General features: G+C 53.3%; 7 protein-coding genes across 7 annotated transcripts; 5 read left to right on the top strand and 2 right to left on the bottom strand.

Annotated features, from left to right (window-relative positions):
- Positions 1-550: 550 nt before the first annotated feature.
- Positions 551-775, top strand: MONBRDRAFT_15775 (uncharacterized protein; the record flags this gene model as incomplete). The annotated part of the gene is made up of 1 exon (XM_001744218.1): positions 551-775. A coding segment is annotated over one exon (225 nt), but the record flags the coding sequence as incomplete, so codon positions are not given.
- Positions 776-3,373: 2,598 nt separating this feature from the next.
- Positions 3,374-5,469, top strand: MONBRDRAFT_31639 (uncharacterized protein; the record flags this gene model as incomplete). The annotated part of the gene is made up of 9 exons (XM_001744217.1): positions 3,374-3,556; positions 3,663-3,719; positions 3,811-3,954; positions 4,085-4,225; positions 4,314-4,427; positions 4,508-4,588; positions 4,765-4,841; positions 4,965-5,040; positions 5,168-5,469. The coding sequence occupies 9 exons, from the start codon at positions 3,374-3,376 to the stop codon at positions 5,339-5,341; spliced, it is 1,047 nt and encodes a 348-aa protein (XP_001744269.1). The 3' UTR covers positions 5,342-5,469.
- A 544-nt stretch (positions 5,470-6,013) lies between these two features.
- On the bottom strand, positions 6,014-9,374 carry MONBRDRAFT_15816 (uncharacterized protein; the record flags this gene model as incomplete). The annotated part of the gene is made up of 11 exons (XM_001744028.1): positions 6,014-6,125; positions 6,226-6,323; positions 6,423-6,584; positions 6,689-6,818; positions 6,972-7,053; positions 7,121-7,362; positions 8,013-8,020; positions 8,253-8,346; positions 8,432-8,652; positions 8,790-8,906; positions 9,027-9,374. The coding sequence occupies 11 exons, from the start codon at positions 9,372-9,374 to the stop codon at positions 6,014-6,016; spliced, it is 1,614 nt and encodes a 537-aa protein (XP_001744080.1).
- A 1,761-nt stretch (positions 9,375-11,135) lies between these two features.
- On the top strand, positions 11,136-14,706 carry MONBRDRAFT_23795 (uncharacterized protein; the record flags this gene model as incomplete). The annotated part of the gene is made up of 14 exons (XM_001744216.1): positions 11,136-11,800; positions 11,905-12,015; positions 12,090-12,148; positions 12,260-12,406; positions 12,529-12,604; positions 12,712-12,899; positions 12,998-13,051; positions 13,129-13,234; positions 13,350-13,431; positions 13,595-13,678; positions 13,790-13,909; positions 14,002-14,073; positions 14,207-14,311; positions 14,407-14,706. The coding sequence occupies 14 exons, from the start codon at positions 11,136-11,138 to the stop codon at positions 14,704-14,706; spliced, it is 2,169 nt and encodes a 722-aa protein (XP_001744268.1).
- Positions 14,707-17,684: 2,978 nt separating this feature from the next.
- On the top strand, positions 17,685-20,607 carry MONBRDRAFT_6636 (uncharacterized protein; the record flags this gene model as incomplete). Its single annotated transcript, XM_001744215.1, has 3 exons — positions 17,685-17,731; positions 17,854-18,046; positions 19,480-20,607. The coding sequence occupies 3 exons, from the start codon at positions 17,685-17,687 to the stop codon at positions 20,605-20,607; spliced, it is 1,368 nt and encodes a 455-aa protein (XP_001744267.1).
- Positions 20,608-21,419: 812 nt separating this feature from the next.
- Positions 21,420-24,043, bottom strand: MONBRDRAFT_31637 (uncharacterized protein; the record flags this gene model as incomplete). The annotated part of the gene is made up of 9 exons (XM_001744027.1): positions 21,420-21,843; positions 21,948-22,402; positions 22,536-22,579; positions 22,685-22,734; positions 22,864-22,934; positions 23,119-23,186; positions 23,298-23,430; positions 23,587-23,760; positions 24,014-24,043. 9 exons carry the CDS (start codon positions 24,041-24,043, stop codon positions 21,420-21,422), a joined length of 1,449 nt encoding a protein of 482 aa, XP_001744079.1.
- Positions 24,044-24,538: 495 nt separating this feature from the next.
- MONBRDRAFT_23793 (uncharacterized protein) lies at positions 24,539-26,393 on the top strand (the record flags this gene model as incomplete). The annotated part of the gene is made up of 5 exons (XM_001744214.1): positions 24,539-24,820; positions 25,470-25,892; positions 26,025-26,126; positions 26,228-26,320; positions 26,355-26,393. 5 exons carry the CDS (start codon positions 24,539-24,541, stop codon positions 26,391-26,393), a joined length of 939 nt encoding a protein of 312 aa, XP_001744266.1.
- Between the last annotated feature and the right edge of the window lie 432 nt (positions 26,394-26,825).

Genomic DNA, 26,825 nt, shown 5'->3' with positions numbered 1-26,825 from the left:
CAAGCACATCGAGCACCAGCTCGACCACTAGTACTTCGAGCACATCGAGCACCAGCTCGACCACTAGTACCTCGAGCACATCGAGCACTAGCTCGACCTCGAGCACATCATCGACTTCGAGCACCAGCTCCACAAGCTTGACGTCCAGTACTACATCTACGTCGAGTACCTCGAGCACATCGAGCACCAGCTCGACCACTAGCACCTCGAGCACATCGAGCACTAGCTCTACCTCGAGCACATCATCGACTTCGAGCACCAGCTCCACGAGCTCGACGTCCAGTACGACATCTACGTCGAGTACCTCGAGCACATCGAGCACCAGCTCGACCACTAGTACCTCGAGCACATCGAGCACCAGCTCGACCACCAGTACCTCGAGCACATCGAGCACCAGCTCGACCACCAGCACCTCGAGCACATCGAGCACTAGCTCTACCTCGAGCACATCATCGACTTCGAGCACCAGCTCCACGAGCTCGACGTCCAGTACGACATCTACGTCGAGTACCTCGAGCACATCGAGCACCAGCTCGACCACTAGTACCTCGAGCACATCGAGCACCAGCTCGACCACCAGTACCTCGAGCACATCGAGCACCAGCTCTACCTCGAGCACATCATCGACTTCGAGCACCAGCTCCACAAGCTCGACGTCCAGTACTACATCTACGTCGAGTACCTCGAGCACATCGAGCACCAGCTCGACCACCAGTACCTCGAGCACATCGAGCACCAGCTCGACCACCAGTACCTCGAGCACATCGAGCACTAGCTCTACCTCAAGCACATCGAGCACCAGCTCGACCACTAGTACCTCGAGCACATCGAGCACCAGCTCGACCACCAGTACCTCGAGCACATCGAGCACTAGCTCTACCTCAAGCACATCGAGCACCAGCTCGACCACTAGTACTTCGAGCACATCGAGCACCAGCTCGACCACTAGTACCTCGAGCACATCGAGCACCACGAGCACATCGAGCACTAGCTCTACCTCGAGCACATCATCGACTTCGAGCACCAGCTCCACGAGCTCGACGTCCAGTACGACATCTACGTCGAGTACCTCGAGCACATCGAGCACCAGCTCGACCACTAGTACCTCGAGCACATCGAGCACCAGCTCGACCACCAGTACCTCGAGCACATCGAGCACCAGCTCTACCTCGAGCACATCATCGACTTCGAGCACCAGCTCCACGAGCTCGACGTCCAGTACGACATCTACGTCGAGTACCTCGAGCACATCATCGACCTCCTCGATCACCAGTACATCAAGCACATCGAGCACTAGCTCGACGTCGAGCACATCATCGACTTCGAGCACCAGCTCCACGAGCTCGACGTCCAGTACGACATCTACGTCGAGTACCTCGAGCACATCATCGACCTCCTCGAGCACCAGTACATCAAGCACATCGAGCACTAGCTCGACGTCGAGCACAACCTCGACAAGCTCGACGACCTCTACGAGCTCTACCTCGAGCACATCATCGACCTCGAGTACCTCAAGCACTAGCTCAACTAGTTCGTCGACGTCGAGCTCTCTGCTTCCATCATCTTCACAACCTTCCGTAACGACAGTGTTTGACTTTGTTCTTGGTAACTTCTTCTCTACCACCAATGATCCCTCGATCGATCAAGGCGATCTTCAATATGTCAATGACACTCGCCCACAGACCACCCTGTCCCCAGCTAGTGGCGGTGAGGATAACAACTCCCTCGATGTCATTTGGCCTGTCCTGGTGGCGTTGGGAGTTTTATCTTGTTGTTTTTTCATTGTCTTAGCGGTTTGGCGTCGGCGACGACCAAGTCTTTATGAGGATGAAGGATTTGATATCCTGGAATCAGATCCTTGGGATCTACTATCAGTAAATTCTCGTCGTGCGTCTGCGTGGGGGGCAGCACGGGCTGCGCCTGCGCCTCATCTCACGGAGCACGACCTATGATTTTACATCCATTCAACTCAATGCTACGCAACTTTTGGTTTACGTTTTATGTTAGCAGTGTTAGATTTTGTTGAACCAGCATGCCAGACGCAAACCTTGCGCGTGACCCGTGTACTTGAGTGTTTTCTGCATGCAAAAGTTGTAATTTGCCTTTCTTTGATGAGTTTTAATCAATCAGCTTATCGTCTATTATTATGTCAACAATCAAAGCGCATGGCCTTATCAATCCTCTCAATGTGTCTGGTATTCACGGTCACAAGCCAGCAGTCTCGCTTGCACTAGCGCCAGTTGCAGCAGGTCATCGAGGGCGAGCTGGAATTGATTTTGGCTGTGGCGAAGAGCTGGGGGTGGGAGCGGCGAGAACCATCTACGACAAAAAAAAAGGAGTGAGTCATCGAAAAGAAAGAGGTCAATCGGAAAATAAAATACTCTGACCGGATTGGATCAGCTTGAGAAATGCCTTTTTTGGATGCTTGAGCTTCATCTTGTGCTGGCACAGAGCTGGCTTGCAACGTTTTGCCTTCCTAATAAACCCACAGCTGGTCCCTCAGGATTTGGCATAGAGAGAATGAATGCATGGGCAGTCTCAACATGCGTACTCGTTTCCGAAGCCTGTGACTGCTTGTTGCTGTGGTTGTGTCGCTCTCGCTCGATGCGTTGCTGCAAAAAAAAATAAAAAACACCAGATGACAGGCAAAGGTGAATACAAGCACCTAACAAGAAGATGATACACGACGGACATATCCAATCAACCTTGTGTCTGTTGTGACACGCTTCGAAGCAGTCATTTGCGAGGGGAAGCGAGCGGCTCCCAATCCGTACATCCCCAACGTTTTCCGTGCTTGTGCCATACTCAGGAAGCCCTGCCAACGAGGTAGCGTCAGAAGGAATGAGAGTCAGTTTCCGAGTCCTCTTGCAAGATAATACGTTAACCTCCACGTTTATCGGACGCTCAGGTCAAGCTTGCCTCGGACATGGAGCTTTGCACCCGAGCCATGAGGGCTCTGTACTCGACATAGTCGGACATGAATCTGGATAACACCTCATCGCGTTCCTCATCCGCTTCACGGCCCACGACGGTCGCCATGTCGCTCATCATCCAAAGTAATAAAGGAGCAACAAAAATAAACCCAAAACGTTTTCGCCACCACTAAACACCGCTGCTAATATCGCAATAATACGTCGACCACAGCGAACAACACCCCCGTTGTCGTCGTCGTCGCCGCCGCCGCCGTCGCCACCGTCGTCGTTGTGGTCGTCGCACACGTCCTCCAAACTGTTCGTTCAAAAAAGATGACATTCGCCAAGTAGTTGAGAACAACAGTTGTGGATTTTAAGTGTTTTTTTTTTTTTTTGCTTGCTTGACAGGAATGTCGTCGAGATCATCGGCGACGGCAGCGGCTATGGCGCCGGCGGCAATGATGGACGGGGAGGAGTTGACGGCAGAGGAGGCTGCAAGTTTGGAGACTTTTATCTTGGATGGGACGGGTGCAGTGTTGCCCTGCTTGCCTCCGCATGTGACAACACCAATTGGGCGGAGTGTGGCGCGCCTTGCACGGGCAGGGGTGGCGGTCCTGGATAATCTCATGTACCTCTTTGGTCTGGTACGTTCTCACGGCCAAGAAAGTGCAGAGGGCGGTGCACGTTTGACGAGTTGATCAAGACTCATCGTGTTCACTGCTGCATGTGATGATGCTTGGTTCCAACAAGATCCTCGTCTTTCTAGCCATTACGTTAATTGGCGCCATTGTCTACTGTTACTACAAGGTGAGCCTTTGTCCACGCGTCGAGTGGCTTTGGCTTCGGTCATCCATCTTCTTCGCCCGCCACCTCACGTCTGAACGTGTGTACGACATAGATTTTGATGCCCTATTTGTACGCCACCTCTTCGAACGAGGCCTTTGTTTGCCACTTCCTCTTTGCCCATTGGCTCTTGATCAACATTGCGTTCAACTATGGCATGGTGGTAATGACAGACCCCGGCAAATTCAAACCAACCCGGGTAAGCCCTCATTTCAGACCACGAAAACGTCAAGTCCACCTCTAGGGTTACTCGAATGCCTTTCGGCAGCCTCATCTGCTATCAGAAAAAAAAAAAAAAAAGCATTGTTGACGAACTGGCTGTGTTCTAGGTCAGCGATGCCGAGCACGAGGCATACACCCGCATATACCGACCCGACTACTGCTTCAAGTGCCGTAGCTTGCGCCCTGCTCGGGCACATCACTGCAGCATTTGCAAGCGTTGTGTCTTGAACATGGATCATCACTGCCCAGTATGTCCTCATCGCCCTTTGTTGGGTGATCCATCGTTCTTTGCCTGCTGCCTGTCCCTCATTTTAGACCTCGACACGCTTTGTGCAGTGGATCAACAACTGTGTCGGGCATTTTAACCATCGGTACTTTTTTCTTTTCATGGCCTTTTTATGGGTGGGCTGCATCTACATCATGTGTGTGGCTGGGAACCTCTATCTCAAGGTCAGGCAGCAAACGCAATGATGTGTTTGCCTTGGCTCGTTCACACATGCTTACTTGCCGTGACCTACTGGAACGTTTAGAGAGCTCGTGCACGAGTTTTACTCGTGAGTGATCCTAGCCACCCGTTGGTGAACGAGGTCCGAGAACTTCATCACCTTGGCGTACGTACTATCTCTTGATGTCTGCGATTGTGTGGTCATTTTTCCTCCGGGCCAAGGAAGAAGAAGCAGAAGCACCACTCGCATGGCAAACCATTTGCTTTCTATCCTCGATTGAGTTTTGAGGTGCTCACGTCTACCCGAGTGCCCTTGCATTGTAATTGTCGCGATGCTCCCAGTACTTGGGCAAGGGCGTCACTTTTGCTACCATCTTGACCTTTGCCGTTGCCTTTGCTTTGGGCATCTTGCTTTTCAGGTTGGGTAACCCTTTCTGACCTGTTCCTTTTTTTTCCTGGGAGGGGGGCGGGGAAGAGCGCAATGATGCGACGGTAGTCTACTTTCTATTTTTGACACGATCCGTTTGGCTTACTTGCTTTAGTCACGTGTTATTTGTGTCGCGTGCGGAAACCACGATCGAGTTTCAACAGAATTTCCGCCAGTGTTGGCGCGATCGGGTACGATGCGAGCTCAGTGCCTGGCTTGCTTTGGATAATCTTGCCCAAGGCATATCTTTGAGGCTCTCTCGTTGCTATTTCACTGTATGTACTTGTGCCGCATGATGTTTTGCTACCCCGCCCATAGTCCTTCCGCCATCCATATTCCAAGGGCATCTGGACCAATTGGAAGAATTTTCTTGGCCTCTCTGGACGCCGCACGCTATTGAGCGTGCTCTTTCCCAGCACACACCCGCCTATTGGGGACGGCATTAGATGGACGCATTTGCTACCCCCACAGACACCAGGCCGTGTCGTTTAGTAGAAGGCGAGCACCCTTTGTTCTAGGAAACCTCGGAAGCAGGGGTTTGGACACTGTGTGTCATTTTTTTGAATCATTAGGTTGTTTTGGGGTTTCTTCCTTGACCAATCCAGTGCAATGCAATGCTCACGATGAAAGCGGGATCCAAAGCGTCATCAGCTGTTGAGTTTGACAGCATCCTTTTTTGGCTTGAACTCATACCCAAACGACAAAAAAAAATCTGGCTTTCCTATTATGCAATACTTCAACGCTGCATTGAACAAACCTAAACATCCATGTCCGCATTCTCATACCAAACGGCGTAGGAGGGGCCTCCATCGCGCTCCAGCTCTTCCTCGTACTCTAGAACTTGTTGCATCACCTCTTCCTCAAAGAGCCGTTGATAGATGGTATCTGCGGACTGAACCACGCATGATGTGAGGGCAAAACACTTGGCATGGAATAGCAGACGGGTCAAGAGATGGGTGCATGTGGCCGTAAAACCAATTTCTAGTTGAACGGACCTTCATGCGCGGTTCAACCACGTATGCTCTGCCAGTGGATGAGCCGGCTCTATACCAGAGGTGGTAACATGAGACGCGGCCTTGGCAGAAAGATTTTGTTGCCATCACGTTCAATGCAAGGGGCATGCGCAAAAAAAAGCACGTGTGTATGGAAAACGGCGGTGGCGACCTACTGGGCTTCAAGAAAAGCTTGGACTTTGGTGTAGAGATCGTCAGTGGCGACACCATGAAACAACTGTAGCTGCATCAAAAAGGCTTCAAGAATAAAAGCGACAAAAATGCTAGGCAACACCGGATTCAAGAAGGTGTGTTGATGTGAGCTTGAGGATCAAAGCTGACAACGACGCCAGAAAAAAAAAAAAAAAGATCAAGCATACTTACTTGAGCATCAGAACGACGGCGGTCAGATGAAATGCAAGAAAGAAGAGGCGGGCCGACTCGTTAGTAAGAATGACGAAGCCACTTGTCAGAATATGCCACTATAGTACGAGCAGCAGCCAGCGACAGGGGAAATTGAGACTGGTGCAGCAGACGCAGAAGCCGGTCAGGTGCAAGCAACGAAGACGAAACGGGCAAACCTGATTGACAACCATCAACTCGAACAAGGTCACGTAGGCAGCTACCACGTCGTTGAAGTTGTTGGTAAAGTAGCCGTCCTTGGCAAAATCACTACCGATCAGCTGCGGATTTTGCGACATCAAATCCTGGTAGTATGTGGAGTTTGGGTCGAAAACATGACCCTCCAGCTTGGCGTTGCCCTGGTTGAAGTGTGAAAGCGCAGTGAGGTCAGGCAGCGTTATCAAAGATGCTCTTATTATGTCGCGTACATCAAGACAGCACTGACCTCGTAAATGCGCCCGCCAAAGCACTCCATCCCAACGACCGCAAACACGTAAAACACCAAGAAGAGCGCGCACGCATAGGTCCAAAGAGCCGGGCCGAGCTGCGAAAGGGTACTAATGATCACAGCAAATCTAGAGCCACACAGAGTAGGGCAAGTTATCAGCACTTTGCACCATGGCGCATGGCTTGGATCAGACTGCTTCAGCTACAGAGCCCTGATTGGCCGCTCAAGCGCTCAAATTGATGTATCATAGGCAATTTTGAAGCGGCGCCTGCAGACGTACTGTTCATAGTGGTTCAAGATACGAACGAGACGCAGGACACGAAGCACCAAAACAAAATCTAAAAAGCTAATGTCATTGACATCTGCAGAGGGGGCGGGGAGGGCGCATCTAGCATGAGGACCGACGGCGACGCACAAAAGTGCCGTTACCTCTGTATCGCGCACACATACCCGCTGCCTCCAAGATGGCCAGAAGTGTACCGATGAAGATGACGACAAAATCGAACACATTCCAGGACTTTCGGAAAAAGTTGACTGTCCCAAAAGTGTAAAGCTTGAGCAGCATCTCAACGTTGTAGAGGGGCAGAAGGACCACCTCCGCATCGTCGTCGCTCACGCCAATAAGAATGGCGTTGGCAAAAATGACAACGTCGAAAAACCAGGTAAAGTATCTGAGGATACAACGCCCAATTTAGATGCGATGGTGAGAAGTCACGCAGCTTGTTTCGAAGAGCCTGTTGCCTGCACGCTTGGTTGGCTACGGGCCTCAACGCGTACTTGGAACGAACGACTGCCTTGATGAAATTGCTGATATCCGAACTGTAGCAACTTGGGAAACGCCGATCCAAGATATTGTTCCGACTGCTGACCTGTTTAAAGAGAGCACCGACACGATGGAGTGAGATGCAAGCAAGGACTCACGGAGAAGCCCTCTTAAAAGATATAGGCAAAACGCATCAGGTCCGATTGGCGAGCCCATGGTGGCACGAACCGGGCTGACAATGATGTTGAGAACATCTGCCGTTTGCAGCAGCTGATTCAGAGCTGCACACGCGGAGGCGTTGTAAGGAAGCAGGTATCAGTGACTTGAGGCATGCAACTTTAGCAAACTGCGCCACCACGCGTGAATGAGTACTGACAGAGCTGGCCGACGTTGCGAGTATCAAGCAGTTTCCACAAGAGCTGCGCCTTTTCAGGGTCAGTCTTGGTCGCGTCTACAACAACTCGGAGCCACTGCAATGGGCGAGACGTGAACAAAGTTGCAGGTCGCTGCACATGGATTTGGCCCGAACAGGCAGGGTCGTACACGATCAAAGGGGACACCACGGCCTGGCTCGCGCAGAATCTCAAAGAGCCGGCGCAGATTGATGCGAGTATTAATCATTTGGATCTTAATCTCGTTCTAAATGGAGGCGCCAAGAAAGGAAAAAGGTCGGTAAGGTTCACAGACTTTGGAGGTGCAGGTATCAAGAAAGGGATGGCAGCGCCCGGCGCTCAGAGCAACGCGCAATGTGCATGCCGTGCGTACCTTGAGATGGGTCCGATAGTTGTCATAGGTCACGGCTAGCACAATGCTCAGGAAAATGTACATGGTAATCACGATGAACGAGACAAAGAGCATGGAATACCACTCGTTTTGAGAGTAGGCCGGCATCCTGTGCGGGCGACCGTGATTGATGTTTGATGAGTGAGTGTGAGGGCAGAGACGGCGCAGGGACTTTTGCGTTAAGAGAGACGAACATGATATCCGGGAAGTTGGCGGAGGTCATGAGGACGTAAAACTCCCAGTAAATGTCAAAATATGAGTCCATGTAACGATCGCCACTTGGTGCCACATAGCGGTGCTTTCGAAATAAGGACAGGGCCAACAGAGAGAAAAGAGCAATGGTAGACAACAGCAGGACCAAGACATTGGCGACGCCTGGGATGGTACGGCGAACGCTTCGAAAGACGCGGCGAATCTGCGACCCCACGAGAGAAAGCGAGGGTCAGGAGAAGAAAGTTCAAGTTCAAAGCATGAAGTGAGATCCAGGGTGAGTTGAGAATCCACGGCTGTGAGAGATAAAAAAAAAAGCAGTTGAGGCAGAATAGGACTGACCTGTCGAAATTCGCTAAAGCATACGGCGAGGATGGGACGAAGGACGCGCGTGTAGCGGAGGGTGAACGAGTCGGTGGAAGATGTGGCAATGTAGACGACCATGTCAATGTAGGTTAGCTGTGGGAAGAATCGGACAAAGCAATTGAGGAATTCAAGGGGTGGAAGAGAAGAGCACGGTAGGCAGACTTTTTGAGAAACTCTGTCAGCTCTCAGAACAACGGGACAAATCAGGCTTACCGCAATGATGGCGATCAGCCCAATGTTTTTCCGGTCAAACCAAAACTGGCGGTAGGTTTGGAAGCGCGACAAATGCCTCAAGCGGATCGCAAAGACGAGCAAGATGAGAGCCTCGATGCTCATGGTGGCTTGCCAAGGAAGGAGGAGCTGAAGGCTCCCGTTGGGAGCCTCAAGAAGGGCCAGAGCCAACAGAGCCACAACAAGAAAAGCAACCAAAAGTCGATACTCCCAGCGATGATAGTCCCGATAGCTTTGAATGGTTTGCAAATCATCTGCTTGTACACTGACACGACCCAAGAGCGCATCCTCCAGAAGGGACATGGCCAACAGGTGTTCACGCTCCGACATTGCAAAGGAGGGCGTGGCAGTGACGTCTTCGCCGTCATCCGCGGCAGAATTGGATGCATTGTCAGTGGTCGCACTGGGGGCGACCTGAGGGCCAGGATCTTTGCCATTGGCCGTAGCCGTGTGCAAGCTGGAGGCTGGGGGGCTGGCCTTGGCGAATATGGGGTCAGCAAAGAGATCTTCTTCCGGTTCCAGCTCCAAATGAGGCGGGGCATTCGGAGGCGGTGCCATCGCGACAAAGATGATTGGAGCTTGGGCGCGCACAGCCCGACTTTCAATCAACCGTCCGCTGGCTGCCCTGGGCGTCCGATGAGGAGCTGTTGCAGCTGCAATTTTTTTCGCTGCCGATGCTGCAAGGGGACGCACATCCAAAGCCCTCTTGCCAATGAGTCACGCATCCATTCCGTGCAAGAGAAGCCCAGCACCAGGGCAGGCACGCCGTTGTTGGATGGCCGATGCACGAGTCAGCCAGCTCTGCTGAGATCCGAATCAAGATAACCGCAAGTGCGACACCTGGAACGACCGACCAGCCGTCAGTTCAAAGTGGCAGGAAGCAGATGAGACAAACGCCAGGCCAGAGTAGCAGGAGCCGCGAGAAACACGAGGGCACGCGCGCGAGCATACTTGGAGGTGCGGGCGGGAGGGGCAAAGAGGAGGTGGAGGCGGGGGGTGGAGGCGGGGAGGGGTGGGGGGTACAGCACGGTGTGCGTTCAAGGACCCCCTTCTTGCCGATCTCCCAGAAGCTGCCCGGGGAACAGCAGCAGCAGACGAGCAATTCTGCTCCGGCACTCAAACTGATAACTTTTCGACTTGAACTCATTCAGGTTTGTCGTTAACCTTTGTTTTATATGCACAAACTCCAGTATTATTAGTTAATGATTACGTGTTGAAATGAATATTATCTGCACAAAGTCTGGTTTTAATGTTTATAAACGTGAATACCAACTACAGAAACCGCAGCAGTCTCTGCTTTAACAACATCAACAAAAAGAACAGAGCTGACAAAAGAAAGAGAGGTGGCAGTGAGGAAGAGCGGAAACGAGAGATGCAGGTTGATGGTTCACAAACTTCAAAGATGTGAACCAATTCGATCAAATTAGCAAGCCAAAGTCCTACATCAAAGCAGAGAAAATCGTGATAGTGTTCCGAAGATAGAGCTATGGACACGTACAAGCGCTCATCCAGAGATCAACCCGACCCGGCATCGAATCTTGAAAGTGTCTTGTCCAGTACACACTACCACAAAGGTGTGACCGTTGTGCGAGAGGTTGTCAGATTATTTCTTCTGAAAGCGCTGATAAGCTTGAGCAGATATGGCGACGTTAACCACGTTTCTCTCTGCAATAAAATATACTACGAGTGCATATATAACTGCAATAACTTTACATTCTTCTACTATTTCTGTATTCTTCAACTTGAGCAAGAAGTATTATACTTTTCTGCTCTCGTTTGAGAGAGAAAAATTTGAGAGAGAGGGCGTTGCCGCCGTCGCCGTCACCGTCACCGTCACCGTCACCGTCACCGTCACCGTCACCGTCACCGTCGCCGTCGTTGTCGTCAGGATTGAGTTTGGTCCTGGGGGCGGGAGGAGAGGGGCGGTTGGTGACCGCTTTTGATCACAGGAGACTTTTTTTTTGATTTTGTCTGGACCGTGCTGGACCTTTTGTTGATATGTGTGGGGTCGGTTGAAAAGCGGGGAGGAATCTGAAGCTGCACAGCGCCCGAGGCCTGAACACGCGGGTTGCACGACACCAAACGCCTGCAATGAGTCTCCTGCGCGAGGCCGAGGCGCAGGCGCCGGCCGGGTCTGACGTCAGCGCTGTCTTGGCCGAGTACCACGAGCGCTACTCGCAGCAACAGCGAGAGGATCAGGCCCTTTCCTTGTACTTGGCTGGTGCCGACAGCGTCCTGTCCGACTCGCTGGGCGAAGCAGAGACTGATGCTTATTTGGACATTGAGCCTGACATAGCCACAGCCGGAAGCGGAGGGGTAGCTTTGGAACAAGATGCCAGCCAGGCCCTGCCTTCCTACGACTACGGAGAAGCCCTCGACCGCAATGGCACCGACTCTGATTCAGACTCTGACTCGGATGATCAGATTGGAGGCCCGCCAGAGACCTACCTCATGTTCGACCCGTCGCAGCAGTCGGATCCTTGGACAGACGTCGAGGAATTGCGTCGGCGCAGCGAGACCACAACGCTACCGAGCAATTACAAACTTTGCAGCAATGTCCCGCAAGAGGCCATCAACGAGGTTTTGCTCGTGTATCAGCACGTGTACCGGCCCGACCTGGATCGCATTGCCGCCACCAAGGTGCTCGAGGATCAACCTCAAGGCACCTTCCTCGTCCGACCCAGCTCCCAATATAAAGGGCAACAGGTTCTTTGCCTGAGCATCCACGGCATTGTTGTCCATTTTCTTGTTGAGCGGTAGGCCGACCTGCCCAAGACTGCCCGGTCACGCCCGCAGCAAGGGTGGTGTGATATACTGTCGTTTTGAATGATGCGGGATCCTGGTCGTGTCATGTCGGCAGGTTCTCGGGCTACATTCAGAGAGAAGAAGTTGTGGATGGCGTGCGCATCGCCGGCGATACCCTGGTTTTTAGTACCATGCCCCACCTCTTGGCCTATCACGTTTATAATTCGTATGTTGCAGTCACCTTGGCCCCTCGCTGCCCTTGCACCCTCTCACCTGGGGTCTGTGTGCACGGTCGCGCAGGGGAAAGCTGCCTTGTTGTTTGTTGCTACCCCAGCGCACAGCCATCTCATCATCACAAGGTGGGCCTAGCCACACACTTGTGGTGCTTTTGCCATGTTCGGCTTGCTGCCTCGGACATCAACACACCAACATTGACACGCTGCCTAACCTGTCTTGTTTGATTGGAATAGCGGTATCACACTCCCTGCCGACGTCCTTGGGGGCTTCACTTGTTGTTCCCGACGCCTCTCAAAACGCTGAGAACGCTGAGGCGGCCGTGCATTCATCACAAGGCAACACCGCGAACAGCACGGCCGTTCAAGAGTCTGGCCCGACCGGTACGAGAAAGAGACACTTGTTTCCAAGAGTCGCTTTGCGGCAGTCTTCGCATGCGGGGGCAGGTCGGTGCTGATGCTTGCCCGCGCGTTTGTCTTTGTGTGCCATGCTGGGTTGTGCGCAGATTCCCAATCCCCCACATCCTCGCCAAAGCCTCACCGTCGCAAGCGCCGTAGCATCCGGCATGGTAAAGCAATAGCGTAAGTCATTCCACAAGGCAAGCCAAGGAGGCGACGCGCTCGTTGCTAGCTCGACCGAACACACTGATGACGTGTTGCTCCCATCGGTCAACTCTCCCTTTGCTTAGAAGCGCGCGTCGCAAGGTGCGGCACTATTTGGAAACGCTTCTGACTCGACAGCGACAGACGGAGGCGCGCAGCATCGAGACATTCCAAGACTGTGTTCTCTTGTCGGCTCCCAGTTCAAGCACGGCTCTCATGGGGTCCATTCGACAATTCTTGAACGGCATGCGGAGACTGATTCTAACGCAGCATGGTTGGTGCATCTTCACAACTGGGCGAGTCTGCCCCAACAAGCCCGATATAGTAGCTCATCAAACGATGCTTCCATTACCCCATCACCCCGTGCCATAGGCGGCCATTTTTCACGACTCTTGCGACGCATTTTTCGCGTGGAGGATGTGACAGGTAGGATTGTACACAGCTATACCTGGTCGCGCTACAAAACTCAAGCTGATGCACACACTGTCCCGACCCTGCCTTAGACCTGATGTACGAAGTCGATCTTTTGGGTTTGATTGAAATTGCTCTACAATCGCACGTCACCGAGCACATGTACGACGTGACGTTTAAGCTGATTCTTCGTGACCTGTATGTATTTGTGCACTGGCTGGGATGCTATCAGAGGCGTGGACTATGGGAAAGACCGTTTTTTGGATAAGCTCACCCATTGACGATCGCTTTTTGGGGTTGTTCTTCGTTCAAGGGGCCACAACGTGAATCGTCTCGCGGACAAGCTCACGATTTTGAAAGAGAGTCAACCTGAAGACATTGGAGTTGAGGAGGAGGTGGGGCTTGTGTTGTGTGGAGCATGCAAAGCTACTGGACATCCTTTTTCTAATTCGTACTCAAGCCATGACATCATCACGCCACGACATGGTCTAGTGTGCTGGATGGGCTTCCTTCTTGGCTTTTCTCATTGGTGTTGGTGTCGGCTTGCTTTTCTGGTAGCTTGCTACGCAGGTCAATTATGAGACCAGCATTGCCTTTTTACAGCTCATGGAAAAGGCTAAGTCACCCATCCGCAAGCTTCAGGTCTGCTTTGTTGGCGCGGGCAGGCAGGAGGGCGTGCATTGGTCTGTGGCTGTTGGTATTTCATCTGGTTGATGACCGGCGCACTTGATCGACCGTGCCTTTCAAACATAGCACCTGTTGTCTGGCGTCAAGGCCATCACTTCTGCCATTCACGAGTCATTGGGAGATCGCGCCGCCCTCATTGGCGCCGATGAATTTCTGCCCCTCTTCATCTGGGTGCTACACAAAGCGGTGTGTTGTGCTCATTCCTGGCTCCTGCGTGGCTAATCTCGTTGTCGTTCGAGATGAAGGGTCGTTTAAATGTCGGGTGAACCGCATCTTAGGACATTCGTTTTCCTGAAGCTGAGGTGGAGTACATGTCGGGACTGTTGGATCCTGATATCATGGCGGGCGAGGTACGCTATGTGTCGCAGTGAGGCATGCTCATCAAAGGCAAAGGCTGGACACGTATCATCGTGCCTCACCAAACGCTTTGGCGGGATGGCGCAGGGGGGGTATTATTTGGTGACCTTGTCAAGTGCGGTGCAGGTGCTGAAGAACTTTGATCTACAGGCTAGCCCGCGCCTGCGCACGGCCTGCTTTGATGATGTCCAGGGCTTTTTGTACATTTATTTTGAACACCCCGACATCAAGGTGTGCTCCTTATCACTAAAAGCTGCTTGTATTGCCCTTGCTCCGTGCTGTCAGAGCACTCGAATATCTGCCTGATCTTACTCTCGCCGTCGCAGGCGCAGATGGTCTACAAGACCTTTCCCATCACCCGCACCATGACAGCCCAGGAGGCGATTGAGATGATTAGACGAAAACTGCGACTAGCTCCCGACCCACGGGATGGCTTATTCGAGGTGATTAATGATGAGTATCGAGCACTGGCACCAGACGAACAACCTCAAGCGCTCAAGGGCGCCTGGAATCACCGCCTGCACGCGCAAGGCCGTTGTCGATTTGTTTTTCGACGTGCCCCGACTAGTCAGGGTAGCACGGTGAAGACGAGTGCTCAGAGTACCAGCGAGTCCGGGCTAGCCTAGCTTTTGGTGCGGTCTGTGGCATTGACCCGTCAGTCAGCACAAGACATTTGCTTGTTCTTCTGAGGCGTCAATTGTCCGACCCTTGGCTTGAACCCCGTGTCGCTGTTCTGCCGTGTCATCCTTTTGATGCCTGCCTCGCTTAGCCTTGGGTGTGAGGCGCGCTGCGCGCTTTCTGGTGTCTCTTGTTATGTGTGTATGTGTGCATGTGTGTGTACTGAACTGCAAGGCGGTGCGAGCATGATCCTTGTCTGACGGCTCACTCGCGAGATGCAGTTGGAAGACGACGACTCAGCGCGTCAATCGACGCCCCCCTGAGCGGACTCGTAAAACATTGACGATCCCCATGTTGTGGGGAGGGTTTGAGAAAAAAAAAACATCCAAATCCAAACGAATGTGAGGGTAAGAGTAAATTTTTCATTTTGGCACTTGTTGTACTGGAGGTCCGGGAGGCTATACACTCGCGGACAACAGTCGCAAAGCTAAAAGCTGAGGCGTACAAGTGAAAGACGACAAAAGGCAAGTCCAAGCCTCAGGCCTGGAGCACACCGCCTGACACAACAGTGAGAACGAAGAAAGGCCTCTCGTGGGGGAAAAAGAAAAAGTTTCACGCTAGAAGGAAGACAGGAGCTAGGCCGGCCAGTTCATGCAGAATGACGAGCCAGGACTACGAAATCAGTTTGTTGCCCCAGGAGGAAGGTAGACTGCAAGACCACATCTTCACGAGACGAAGGGAAAGTTGGCTTCAGCATCAGTCGATGGACCATGCTCAATCCCTGAACCAAGGCCTAGGGCGCGAGAGCACGGTTGAAAGAAGGAGAGGGCTGAAGAAACGGAGTACAAGAGTCGAGACGGAGGCCGAGCCTCGGGCTCAGTGGTACTTCTTTTGACGCTCGTGTGCTGTGCGGAGGGGAGCAAACGTGAGGGATCGGTGAGTTGAAAGCGACGTGAATATGGAAACCAAGGCAAGTGGCCCGCACGTGACCTCTCAGCAGATCCCGCATCGAGGACGTGTTTGGAAGCCCACCGACAGTGACTGAGCTGCCCAAAGAAAGCGCGCGCTCGACACGCGCATCGAGCATTGACATACCGGCCAAGTGCGAGTACTCCATCACGTAGCCGAGGAGGCCGAGGGCCAGCATGGTGTGAACAATGGGACGGGCCGAGCCCTTCTTGAAGTACTTCTTGCCGTAGTTTTCCAGCCAGTTGCCAGTGGCGCTGTTCACGTTCTTGGAGGAGACGTTCTTGAGCGCCCACTGGGGCACGTCCTTGACCTTGGTCGCTGCCAGCGACTCGATCAGCGATTGAAACGAGGCCATCTTGTGCCGGTGTCTTTGAATCACGTAAATGGCCGTTTTTCCTCTCGTAACTATACAAAAAAAAAATCTTGACTTTGTTCTACACAAGTGCCAGTCTAAATTTAATAACCTCTCTTATTTGTACACGAATACGATCTGACATTCCGCAATCATATTGGAGGGGTAAGATGAGATAATCAACAACTGCGGACAACATTCGGGTGTGTGATCTGGAGGAGAGTGTAAGATCCCTCAACTCGGCTCGGCTCGGCTCGGCGTGCTTGTGGGCATCGAAGCCATCTAAGCCATCGAAGCCATCGAAGCCATCGAAGCCATCGAAGCCATCGAAGCCATTGAAGCCATCGATCGAGAATTCTGATCAAACGTACATCGTCTGATCAGGCTGAGACAGCCTTCCTACGGGTTGTTTGCTGGGCTTTGGAGGGGTTGGGGCGGCGTCCCTCCCCGATTTGAGATCAACAAGGCCATGGGCGCGTGGGGGCACGGAGGGCGTTCATGATGGATTGTGCAAGTTACAATGGGCTTTGTTTTGTCCAGAATCTGCTCTCCTCCCCTCGAAACTTCCGCCTATCGACAGTGTCTTGCCAGAGAAATCAGACACAACCTCTCTCTCGCTCTCTCTTCCTCGGTCTCCTTTCATTCTCTATGTCGGTCTCGCTCTCGCTCTCTCGCTCTCGCTCTCTCACTCTCTCTCAATACACACACTCACACACTCACACACACTCTCTCTCTTGAATACACACACACACACACACACACACACACACACACACACACACACACACACACTGAGAAAAAAGAAAACACGAAACATCAACAAAAAAACAGGCATCAAACGAAACGGTTATACGGACACACGGGTTCGACTATACATGTGATACACTTTATTGTATGCTCGAGCTTGGAAATACCACACATGTGTGTAAAAAGTACCACACCTATACCTTGTTCGTCACACTCACTAACAACTCTCAGTTGAGATGCGATCGATCTCGTGACCAGATCACTTCCCCCCCCCTGAGGAGCCCCCCTCCCCTGAGTCCCGCTTGGTCTTGCTTGTACACATACACACACATACACGCGCAAACGCACGCTGGCCTGCAAGCACGACAAGCCCACGTCTGCCAGCTTCTGGTCTTCAGCTTTCTGTTCGGTATCGCACACGCTCACGTGCAGGTGCGATCTCGCCAGACTGCCGAGCGCCCGTCCTCTTTTACGCTGGCGTTCCTCCAGGCCTCTTCTGATCCTGCTGAGAACGGATCGTGTTATTCAAGTCCCCCTTGTGACACCTTTGACGACGGACCACCCGTTTGGTGGTTGAACACCCTGCGCTTTCGACACCACTGCGCCAAAGTGCCGCTAATGACGCTCTGCTCTGCACGCGCCCTCCATTTTTTTTCTTTTTTTTTGCCGACCCACTGCTTGACGCTACACTCAAAGCTACCACATTGCAAAGCAGCTTACTGGCTCTTGATCTGAGCTGCCTACAGCCACATCAGTCGCCAAACCCGCTCTTTGGGGCCCTTTGGCCTGTGTCGTCCAGCAACTCCCGACGCGGCCTTAAGCGCAATCACCTAAACCTTTTGGCATCTTCACTGCCGAGATAAAAGCGCCTTCCTTGTAACCTCTGGCGTAGCGTCAGTCGCCAATAACCACGCCGTCATGGCGGCCACCAAAAATGGCCACCGAACCCGCACTCATCGCTCTCGGTCAGCAATCGGAGTTCGGTCCCTGCCGCCAAGCCATACGTGCACGCGTATCTCACGCATCGTCTCCACGTCGTCTCCGCTCTCTGACTGCGTGCTCGTCTTGATTACCTCCTTTCCATTAGACAACCAACCTCGCTGGACAAGCGCGCCTTCTGGCTAGGAGGCTCTGCTGCCACTGTCACCACAATCATGGTCTTGATCCTGAGCTTGGATCCGCAACGAGACAACCTCGATGCCATCGATCTCGCCCCCATCCTGGCCCAAGAGAACCTTGAAGCTCTGCACATTCAGCAACACCCACGGAGAGACTCGGAGGTGTACACCAAATGCTTGATTGGCCCATTTTCACGCCATGCTGGGCTGCAAGCAATTTCTCAGGCTCACCGTGGCCCTGGCACTTGCTTTAGACCATCACTTGTGATGCGCCCTCGGCCTGGGAGCTAGATCCAACCTCATATTTTCGACGGTATACGCCTCTTGTATCCAGATGTGGCCGAGTGTTGGCCGACGTTGGCGTCGACCCTAACGCTGCACTTTGCTCGAACCGCTCACTAGTTGGCATGGCCAAGACTGCGCCTTTTGGACCTTGCATGATCCTAAAATCCCATCTCTGCACGCGACCGAAACTGCTTCTCCCCGCACCATTGCCCGAGTAGGTGGTCTGACCACACCTGAAACAGAAACAAGGTCTCGCGCGTTTACCTTACTGCCGCTGCTGTCGCCACACACCTGGCTTCTAGGCGCATGTGGTTGTCAAAACGTTTCCAACATCACGAGACGCAGAGAGCTACAAGCGCTTTTTCTGGGGTACACATGTCACCCGAGACATTGCACTGGCTCTGATGGCCAACCTGAGCGTTGCCAGCGCCCTCCCTGCAGGTGTCTTCTTGTCGCCCAGCCGTTCGTCCCGACGCAGAATCTCTTGACTCACCCCACCTTTTACTTGCTGCTTTCCTGCACGCAGCTGTCGATCCAAGGGCTAGTCTCATGTATTGGGATCCTCATATGATCCGTGCCGATCTGCCTCAAACTATGCACGCAAACTACAGTACTCACAAAACCTTCACCACCGCTCTCGTGTATGCAATGCTTTCCTGCAAATCTACAAACCAACTCGCTGCATGAGTATGCTGTCAGCTCACCCCTTTCCACCTTCCCTTGATAATCTGCTTGTGCAACTTAGGCACGACCGTGCTTTCATATTCATTCAGGCGTGGGGTCCGCCCAGGTCCCTCGCTGTCCAGCTTGGTCCCGATTTGATGGGCCGGTTAGCCTCTCTTGGCCGTTTGCTGCCTTTGATGCTTTTGTGATCTGCCCACTATTTTACGTCTCACGACCTTACACAATCACGATCCTCCTTCGCCACCGCATCAAACTTTTCAAAACCCCTTGCTAGACTTGCGTTTGCGTTGCATCAACAAGCGCTAACCCACGTCCTGCCCCAAGCAACGGCCACCCGAGCTCAACTGCTTTTGCGGGGACAGGCGGTTCTCCTCGACCGCTGGCCAATGTATGTCGCGCCGTATTTATGGCACCGCAGACACCATAATCTAGCCCTGTTTTGCTGTGCCACTCACAAGCATTCGTGTTTGCATTGGCACTGTGATGTGGCGGCCGGGGGGGTTCCTTTTTGCTTCTTCTTGATTGGAAATAGCATTGCATGCCTAGTGGCAGTGGTTGCAGCAATGTCGCTCCTGCCCTTGATCGTCTCCTGGTCCACCATTGTCAAGCTGCACACTCTTGTGCAGAAGACACGGGATCAGACTGCCAAAGCCATTGTCCGCGTCTTTCCAAGACGGCTGGTGTCACCAGCAGCGCCCATCACGAACAACACCACCAAGCTTGACCACACCAAGCCAAAGCCCCCTGCTGCACTCACGCCTGCTGTTATCAGATTGCCTGAGTCCGAAGAAGTACCGTTGGAGACCGCGTCCCCTTCGATGCCCAGCCCATCGATGGCCACTGTTTCATTCACTGAGGCAGACGCTGCAGCACTCACATCAAAAGCTCAAGTTGTGCAACAATCCAAGCGTCCAACGAAGCAAAGACGCCGCAGTCGCTTAGACTCTGGTATCGAAGCTACAGATGAATCCACAGCGCAAGAGTGCAGCAGAAGCTCGGCGCCAGCCCAGGTCGCGTGCGTGTCCACCAACAAGTGCAACGCTTCACCCCGCCCAAATTCGCCTGCCGACGCAAGTGAGGGCGACTGGATGGCACCACGCCGTGGGCGGGCCACCCTTCCCTTGTCCATCGCCGTCCAACACCGCTGTCCTGTCTCTGTTTCGACCCGAGAAGCAATACTGCCCAGCCATGCACAGGCCAATGACATGGATTCCATGTCGCACATGTCGTTTGAGTCAGCATCCTCGTCGGCAAACACTTTATCCCACGCAAACCGGCGCCGAGCCCGGGTGCGGCAGCGCACCCACGCAGGCCAGAGTACCCGAATGCATTCGGCGCGATCAGCATCCCCTCCCACCCAGCGTGCTCGGCCATCGAGAAAGGCACCCGCCCCCTCTCACACCTTGACTAGTCGCCAAGACTCGGGAGCTGGCTCCTCTGACGAGACAGACGCTTCACCCGTGGCCACCACTAAAGTACTGGCCCAGCTGGAGGCAGCACTGTCCGCACCTGAGTTTGTTCCTCACAATTCGACCTATCTTCACGTGGAGCCTGCGAATCAATTCGTCGTGAACATGCCAATGAGTCCCTACGGTACCCTGGTGTTTGATCCAGCTTCGGGCACTTGGCTGCAGCTGATCGATCAGAGCTTCATGTGGCCATACCCCTGCGCGCCCCACACCCTCAAATCTTCCTGCCCGGATGAGCCCGGCGTCATGGGTGCGGGATCGATTGCCACGATGGGCTCGCCGTGACGCCCGATGGGCTTGAGCCCCATGAACCACATCTGTGCAGGCGCAGGGTGGATGCCAAGCCAAAGCAGCTTCTGCAACTAGGAAGCAAGTCCAGTTTGGGAGGTGGCGATGTCGCTTCCGAATGCTGAATACTTTCACGTGTGAAGCAATCCTGAGTGTGTTGGGGCTTGTGATAGATGCATGTTTCCGCCCCCCCCCCAGGTGTGTTGATTAACGTTTAGGGATATGTTGTCAAAGTAACAATTTTACGCCTGTCCGAATCGCTTCTTCGCACGTCCACGAGCATTTCCCTTGGTTTTGTGTTTCACAAACACAGAGCGATGTGCTCTCTCATAGCTTCGCATCCATCAGAGATGAAGCGATGGCCTTGCACGCCAGCGCGTCCCGTTGTGTGTCAGAGAAGTGACGTGTTTTTCTCGAGCCACCGAGCATTGAAACGAAGGCGCAAACTGGGAAACTGTTCGATTAAGGTTTGAGATCTTTTAAGAGGGGAATGCTGGGCTGACATGCGTACAAAGTGGACACAGATTAGAGCAGGGAGATTCCGAACAAACAGAGACGATACAAGAAGGCTCGGTGCATCGAGTGAGCAACGCTCTGTTTCGTTGAAGGCACATCAAAACAGGGAAGGCTCGGTGTCTTTACCAAGCGCAGACTGCGTCAAGGGTCCTTGCCAACTGATTGACCATTGCCGCAGAGCTGGCCTTGTGTTTGGCGCGGCTGATATAGAGGAGATTGAGACCTGGAAAAAGGACCCGTTGCCATACTGGCATCGGTCAAGCCAAGCGTTTCTGCCATACACCTGCAAAACTTTATGCCCGAGCGGCGGGAGAGGTGGGTTGGCTGCTGGCTGGACTGGTCTCGGCGTCGTTCTGCTTGGGCTTGCCTGATTCTGACGCATCATCCCCCTCTTCATCTTCGTCTGACTCAGACCCAGAGTTATCGTCTTCGCCCCCATTGTCGTCACCTTCGTCCCCATCATCGTCATCATCGTCCTCATCATCATCACCATCATCGTCGTCGTCCTCCTCATCATCATCGCCGTTTTCATCGTCGTCGTCGTCATCGTCGGCGTTGCCATGATCGTCCTCGTTTTCGTCTGGGTCCTCTTCATCGTCATCATCTTGGGTAGAGTCATGAAGGCGCTTGCGGCTAGCTAGCACGGCCTGCGTGTCCTCGTCATCCGAATCAGAGTCTGAATCATAGGCTTTCCGCGACTTGGTGTTGCTCTTGCTGCTAATGTGCACGCATGAGCGCCCGAGGGGGCGGAGAGATGAGGTGACCATGACAGAGGATGTGACGAAGGAGCGCTGTGGGAAAGAAATAGCGGGCTTGCTTACCCGTGCGTGGCAGGTTCATCAGAGGATTTGGACGCCGGTTCATTGTCACCATGAATGTCCATGGGATCACTTTGGTCTGACGAATGGGTGGATACGGCGGAAACAGGTGGTTGGTCCTCTTTGGCAACACGCTCGGTAGGGGTGGCTGAAACTGCTGGCGTGACTGGTGCCTGAGCGGACTGACCTTGTACTTTGTTGACAAAACTTTTTTTTGTCTTTGTGGCGTCGGAAGTTTTACTGCTTTCCTTTGACTTGTTGGGAGCAGAAAGGTCGCTGACCGCAGAGATGGTACGTCCACCAGCGGAAGTATCCCTGTCAGCCTTGCTCTTGGCAGGTTTGGGCGCGGGCTTGGCACTGCTGACGCTTTCCTTGCGCTTGGGTAACTCTGCCTTGACCTTGGGTGCTGGCTTGGCCTCGCCAGGCACTGTTTTCTTCCGCTTGGCTGGTGGCCCGCTCTGTCACGGCAGCAGCCATCAAAAGGAAGAATGACAGTGAGCATGAAAACGGCTCTCGAGTGTCAGAAAGTTGAATAGGCAATGACACTCCTGCAATGCGGGCTATCTGGGGCGGCGTGCGGTTGCAACGTACTGCCGAAGGTCCACTGAAGGGTCCGTCTGAATCGGAGGTATCGCCTATTTAGGTTGCCCGTTGTGCACATTTGTTTGGTTCAGCACGAACGAACCAGAAAAGGCACAAAGCAACCAGAAAAGAAGAACAGAAAAGTGGGTGCTACGCACCGTCTGAGCTTGAGATGTTCTCATATTCGAGAAGCCGGTCCAAGAGAAAGCTGGGTCACAAAAAGTATGCTGGGTGAGAAGATTTGGCCCAATGGCTGGTTTTGAAGGCCAATAACACAACGCAAGGAATATGGGCTACGCTGCGCCCGTGGCAATGCCTGTTGGCAAGTCGTGCTGACCTCTTTTCCTTCATCACGCGCGAAAGCTGCATGCGAGCAACCTGTAGGTCGCGAAGCAGGCCCTCCTGCGCCTGAGAATTGAGGAAAAAGTAGGGAGGTGGGCGGGGATGCAAAGTATGCAAGGAGAATGAACAAAGTGTTCACAGTGAGCTTGCACAGTGGTAACTGGCTCAAAAACAAATTGGCCGACAACTCGCTGCGCATTTGGCATGGGACTGCGGTGCACCATTGCTCAGTGCAGGTGGAAAGACGTACATAGACGAGACATTTCATTTTGTGCTTGAGGTTTTTGTACTTTTGCTGGAGAGACGCATCTGGTTTCTCTGCGTTGACGGTCGCGCGCCAGGAGCGGGCAAGGATGGATCAGTGGGGCAGGAAGTTTGAAGGGGCTGCAGCCAGCAAACCCAAGGGGCGCCGAGGTGATCCAAGCATACCAGAGGTTTTCATTTTGAGCTTTGGAGCTGAACTGCTGGCCTTGGTGGCAGCCGCTGCCGCAGCTGCACTGTTGCCGGCAACGTGCGTGGATTTAGCCTTATTGGCGCCGCCACTGGGAGCAGGCTTCTTCACCTACGCCAACAGTGTGACAACATATCAGCGATGAGCTCCTGGTATGGTTTCAATGCGTTTGGAGAGCCTCTGGCTGACTCGAGATGTCATTCAACCAGCTGGTGATTCGACTTTTTCACTGAGCTGGGAGGTGTAAAGGGTGGAAGTGGCACGCACTGCGGGGTCGCTGTCCTCATTTGCTGATGCAACTGGGGCCGGGGTGGGTGATACCGAGGACCGCGGAGATGTGGGGGCCGATTCTTTGGCCCTCTCCCCGGTATTTTTATCCGTAGCACTGGCAGGGCGGACGGTCCCATTGCGGGAGGCCTTGTGCTCCTCCTCGCCTCCGGCCTGCAGCATCCCACTTTGTGCATGAGAGCAACGACGAGCAAGCGAAGAGAGTTGACACCACAGGGACCAAGCAAAAGCGATCAAAGATGCACAAAACGCTGAATCGGCCCAAAAAGCCGAGCCTTTACGACCCGTGTCCCTCGTGGCATTGCATTCAAACCGCCCACCAGATCGGGCCACCATTCAGACACAAGAGGGAGCAACGGGGAGAGCGGAGAGCGCGCGAGCGAGCGAGCGCAGGGTCTCGCCGTACCTGTGTGTGGTGATCCGCCGAGACGTCCATAGCGCACTGTGATCAAAAGTACACTTTGTCAGACGAGAATTTCTGTATCAGTCAGGCCCTTGGACTAACCCCTTGAATGATTCATAGTTTGTGTTGTCATGCTCAAAGTGTGACAAAGCGTCCATTTGTCAGATTCTTTCTTTTATCTGACAATTCTAACGCTGATTCAACGTTGAGGTGTGACGAACTGTCACACTTTCAATATGTTTGTCTGACTTTAGTTAGTGTGTAGCTTATAACGCTATGAAATTCCGATAGTGTAATTTATAACGCACTAAGAAAGTTTCAGTCAGTGTGTGAATCGCATCTTAACGACGGCTGATGTTTAAGTTAATGCATCGCCCAATACCTCCCGCGACCAAGTTCATGTAGCATCCATAATACTTTTCGCCGCCATTGAGAGCAAGATTGATTGAAAAAAACGTCAGCAATTTGGTTTTTTCTTGTATTTTGGTCATTTCGAGCTGTTGGTAAGGACCAACGCCCTGTGCGTGGATGTGTGTGACTCTCTCTCAAACTCTCTCTCTCTCAAACTCCTCTCTCAACTCTCTCTCTCTCTCTCTCAAACTCTCTCTCTCACTCTCTCAAACTCTCTCTCAAACTCTCTCTCTCTCAAACTCTCTCTCTCTCTCTCTCTCAAACTCTCTCTCTCACTCTCTCACACTCTCTCTCTCTCAAACTCTCTCTCTCTCTCTCTCTCTCACACAAACTCTCTCTCAAACTCTCAAACTCTCTCTCAAACTCTCTCTGAATCTCTCTGTGTGCGAATGGCAGCGGGTGAGGGCCAATGTCTGTGCGATGGGGGCGTGATACATGGGTTGTTTTGGAGATGCGGGACTGGCTGGCTCTGGCTGGCTGGCTGGCCCTGGCTGGCTCATCCAGGATCCTGGGATAGGGGTGGCATGGGTTGCTAAATGGCTGGCTCTTGGGTTCCGTACCTATCGCTCATGTCTCGATGCCTCGCTCGACTTGCTGTGCACGCTAGACCAACAAGCATCGCAGTCAACCTTCCTGGAAGGCTAGAGGACGTTGGCTCAAACGCCCAAACACCATCTGATACGACAACGCTGCGCACGCAGCTCCCATTGGCGCGAGGTTGAAGCGCCCCCACCTCGGGCCGAGATTCGGAGAAGAACGCAAGTTCAGCACGCGCACAGGTTCCCCTTGCTCGCGAAACAGGAAGCACCGTGGGCCAAACGCGTGGAAGTCCTACCCGGATTGTTGGCGATGGCGGCCTTGCTGCCTTTACCGCGCTGCCTTGCCCAGCGCTGAGTGGACGTTGCTGTTCCATCTTTAAGCTTACGCAAGAGCAGCCCTTTTGCTCGATGGTGCAACCCTGCTGCTCTCCGTCGTTCTAGCCTTGCAATCGTTCTGAGGGGTCTGCTGCGCCTGGGCGTGCCAATTATTATCTTCCGCCGGCATGGAGGAAGACATTCAGGCCATGAGCGCTGGCCAGCGCCAGCAAAGCCTCGAGGCCATTGAACACCTCAAGAAAAAGCTGAAATCACAGTTGCCTCTCCAGGATCAGGCCTTATCCAACAAACTCCTTGTCGGCCTGCGCCAAGCCATTGCCAATCCCAATTGGAACGTGCGGCGTGAAGCCATCGGCCTGGCCAATGAGCTCATAGTGAAGATGCCCGTTGAAGGCTGCGCCCTGGCTGAACGCCTCTTTGCCAATCTGACCGATGAGAAAATTACCATTCGCAAAGCTGCCCAGGCCGCTCTTTCTGCCTGGCTGACCGCGGCTCGAGATGATACCCATGTGCTCATGTCCTGCCTCGAGCACGGTATCAATGCTGGAGATGATACCGTTCGTGCCGCCGCCATTCAGCTTTTTACCCGCTCCTCCGTAAGTGAAGCCCTTCGTCCCTGTTGTCTGCACACCCCTCTTGCTGTCGGAACTCGAACTTCCTCCTCAAAAAACGTGCCTCAACGAGCCCGTGCCCTGCCCTGCGCCCCTTCTCTCTGCACGCGTCGATAGGTTTGGCACGGATTTGATCGTCAAAGTGCCTACCAAATCCTTGCAGCTCTCGAGGGAAACACCACCCACGAAAACGCGAACGTGGCCGCTGCAGCCAACGCGGTACGCTGCTCCCAGGGCATCCTTTGCCCCCGCGCTCGTTGCGTCTTGTGATTTGGCGCTCGTTCATACGATGCTCATTTACTCCTTTGACTCCTTTCTAGTGTGTCAAGCAGCTGCCAACTCTGCTCGGTTCAGAATTCTACACAGCCCTGCTTGCCGCCGCTCCCAGCGGCACGCGCATCTCTTCGGCCCATGTACGAACTCGCCCCAGTTTTGTTTTCCTGGCAGGGGTCACGAGACCCCGAGGTCACGACGCTAGTCCTGTAGCATCACCGCACTAACTTGGCATAAATGACTTGGGCTGGAATTTGACCATGTCTGGATGTAGATCATGTCTCGCAGTCTGAAAGCAGCCAGCGCAGAGCAAGTATCAGGCCCCACTTTTGGCTTTCTGGCGGCCTCGGTAGTTGATGTACTTGAAAGCGCGACCGCTCTCCCCGAGGACCGCGTGCGCGCCATGACTAGCCTGCGCGCAGCCATTTACGGTCTCAAGGATGGCTCCTCCCTTGTTGGCTCTCTGGAGCAGCTACTGAGCTTCTTGGTGGACCTCACGGCCGACCTCAATGTCAAAGTGTGCATTGGCGCAGTCGACGTAAGTGCCAGTAACCATCTCGCTGACCGCTACCTGCGCTTGAGAGCAATGTCGCTTGCCGTCTGTTTTTGCCACGTGGATTGCCTTACATCATCCCCCCCCCCCCC

The sequence above is a fragment of the Monosiga brevicollis genome, genomic scaffold, assembly GCF_000002865.3.
Source record: "Monosiga brevicollis MX1 MONBRscaffold_5 genomic scaffold, whole genome shotgun sequence".
NCBI lineage: Eukaryota > Choanoflagellata > Craspedida > Salpingoecidae > Monosiga > Monosiga brevicollis.
This window is presented reverse-complemented; position numbering and strand designations above follow the sequence as displayed.